Source organism: Hordeum vulgare, chromosome 3H (assembly GCF_904849725.1).
Source record: "Hordeum vulgare subsp. vulgare chromosome 3H, MorexV3_pseudomolecules_assembly, whole genome shotgun sequence".
In the NCBI taxonomy this organism is placed as follows: Eukaryota; Viridiplantae; Streptophyta; class Magnoliopsida; order Poales; family Poaceae; genus Hordeum; species Hordeum vulgare.
Window position 1 is genome coordinate 583,064,824 of NC_058520.1, and position 1,987 is coordinate 583,066,810.

The following is a 1,987-nucleotide window of genomic DNA, read 5'->3' on the forward strand; positions in this document are numbered from 1 at the left end:
GATATATTTAGTCCTGGTTGGTGCTACAAACTAGGACTAGAGATCCATCTCTAGTCCCGGTTGGTGTTACAAAACAGGACTAAAGGGGTTCGCAGGGTCCCAGCCTGACACCAGCCTGCCACCACCTCTTTAGTCCCGGTTGGTCTTAGGTTCCTCATAAACCGGGACTAAATCCTAGCCTCATGAACCGGGACTAGTGGCAGCATTAGTCCCGGTCCAAAAGCAAACTGGGACTAATGCTTCGGTCTAAAGGCATGTTTCCTACTACCATCCATCCAACCACGACCTTTCGATCTGGGCGTTGAAACACAAAGTGCTCGGCAATTATTATTTTACTTATTCTCATTTCGGTGAACTCTTAATCGACGCTCTATTCTTTAGATCTTACATGAAGATCCATGTAATTATTTATTTTCTTCTTTCCTACACATTTTGCACTTGACTGAGACTTCATTAAGTCTGAGTCGACTGAGATATAGCCATATCTTTTCTTTTATCTAAGCACCTTTGTATGCGTTTTGCATGAGAGATGGCCTTAATAGAATTTGTTTTCCACGATTAGTACTCTCACAGAAAATATTTTCACGTAACCAATTATGAGTAGGCAAATATTATTTGTGTTTTGCTCTTACACTGCCATCAATGTAGTTGCGCTGAGAGGCAGCAGAACTTTTCTTTTTTGGGATAGCAGAAGCGTATAATTAGATACACATGATTAATTATTGATGATAGATACAATACACAAATCCTTGTATCCAATATTTGGATTTCCATATCCTCTAAGACATTACCCAAATGCTTGTATCCAACATTTGGATTTCTATATCCTCTAAGACATTACACAAATGCTTGTTTCCAATATTTTGATTTCCATATCCTCTAAGACATTACACAAATGCTTGTATCCAATATTTGGATTTTCATATACTCTAAAGCATTGAATGCAGAGCCAAGAGGGGTCCAATAAATAGCACTCGATCTCGTTCTTTTCCTCACACCACCATTCGAACGACTTCTTTTCAGCACTTGGCCATGGCGTTCAGCGGCGCCCAGATGCTCGCTGCCTTCACGCTGGCCTTTCTCCTCATGGCCTTTTGTAAGTCCATATAGTAGATTTTACCAATCCCATGCAAGTTAAGATCAAATTGATGAAACAATTGCTAATATAATTTTTGTGCACACGTTAACTCTATGCCACGCAGGTGCGGAGGCTCGGGTATGCATGTCCCCTAGCAAGTTGTACAAAGGCAAAGGCCCTTGCAAGAATGTGCGCTGCACCGCGACCTGTCACAAAGAGCACTTCAAGGGTGGGTTCTGCTACAGTAAAAAGTCACTTGTTGGCGATGAGCTAAACGAAGACAATGACAATCACATCTTTCGTAAACCACCTAAGAAGGAGAAGGAGAAAAAGAAGTGCATGTATACATTCCCATGCGGCAAAGGCCCGGCACCGCCGTCGGAACCTGACGTGCCAGAGCCACCGCCGGCTGAACCCGAGTTGCCAGAGCCGCCATCCAAAGGCCCTACGAAGAAGCCGCCGCCGCCCCCATATGAACGTGACATGTGAGAGCCGCCCTTGAGAGACAACAACAAGAAGAAGCCACCGCCAACTGTCAACCAGTGGGCAAATGATTTTAATAAGAGAGGAGTTAATTAACGCTTGTCTTACATATGCATAATATTGATTGTGTGAGAATAATAATGAATCTTTTTATATCTTATATCTTATATTTACTAATTGGATGCACCTTTCAATCCTCCATATTAATTCACATCATTAAAATTAATTTAACCATTAGATTTAACATTGAACGGTCATGATATATTATCTTATATTTACTAATTGGATGCACCTTTCAATCCTCCACATTAATTCACATCATTAAAATTAATTTAACCATTAGATTTAACATTTAACGGTCATGATATATTAGAAGAATATGACTTATAAAAGAACTCCATGTCCCAAGCTAAGAAAGGAGCCCAC

General features: G+C 40.9%; 1 protein-coding gene across 1 annotated transcript; it reads left to right on the top strand.

The window, feature by feature from the left end:
• Positions 1–984: 984 nt before the first annotated feature.
• LOC123440778 (major pollen allergen Art v 1-like) lies at positions 985–1,721 on the top strand. Its single transcript, XM_045117326.1, has 2 exons — positions 985–1,096; positions 1,203–1,721. The coding sequence occupies exons 1-2, from the start codon at positions 1,033–1,035 to the stop codon at positions 1,565–1,567; spliced, it is 429 nt and encodes a 142-aa protein (XP_044973261.1). The 5' UTR covers positions 985–1,032; the 3' UTR covers positions 1,568–1,721.
• The last annotated feature ends 266 nt before the right edge of the window (positions 1,722–1,987 follow it).

Coding starts and splice junctions, on each gene's coding strand:
- LOC123440778 (XM_045117326.1), top strand. CDS start 1,033: ATGGCGTTCAGCGGCGCCCAGATGCTCGCTGCCTTCACGCTGGCCTTT. Junction 1,097..1,202: donor CTTTCTCCTCATGGCCTTTT/GTAAGTCCATAT, acceptor TATGCCACGCAG/GTGCGGAGGCTCGGGTATGC.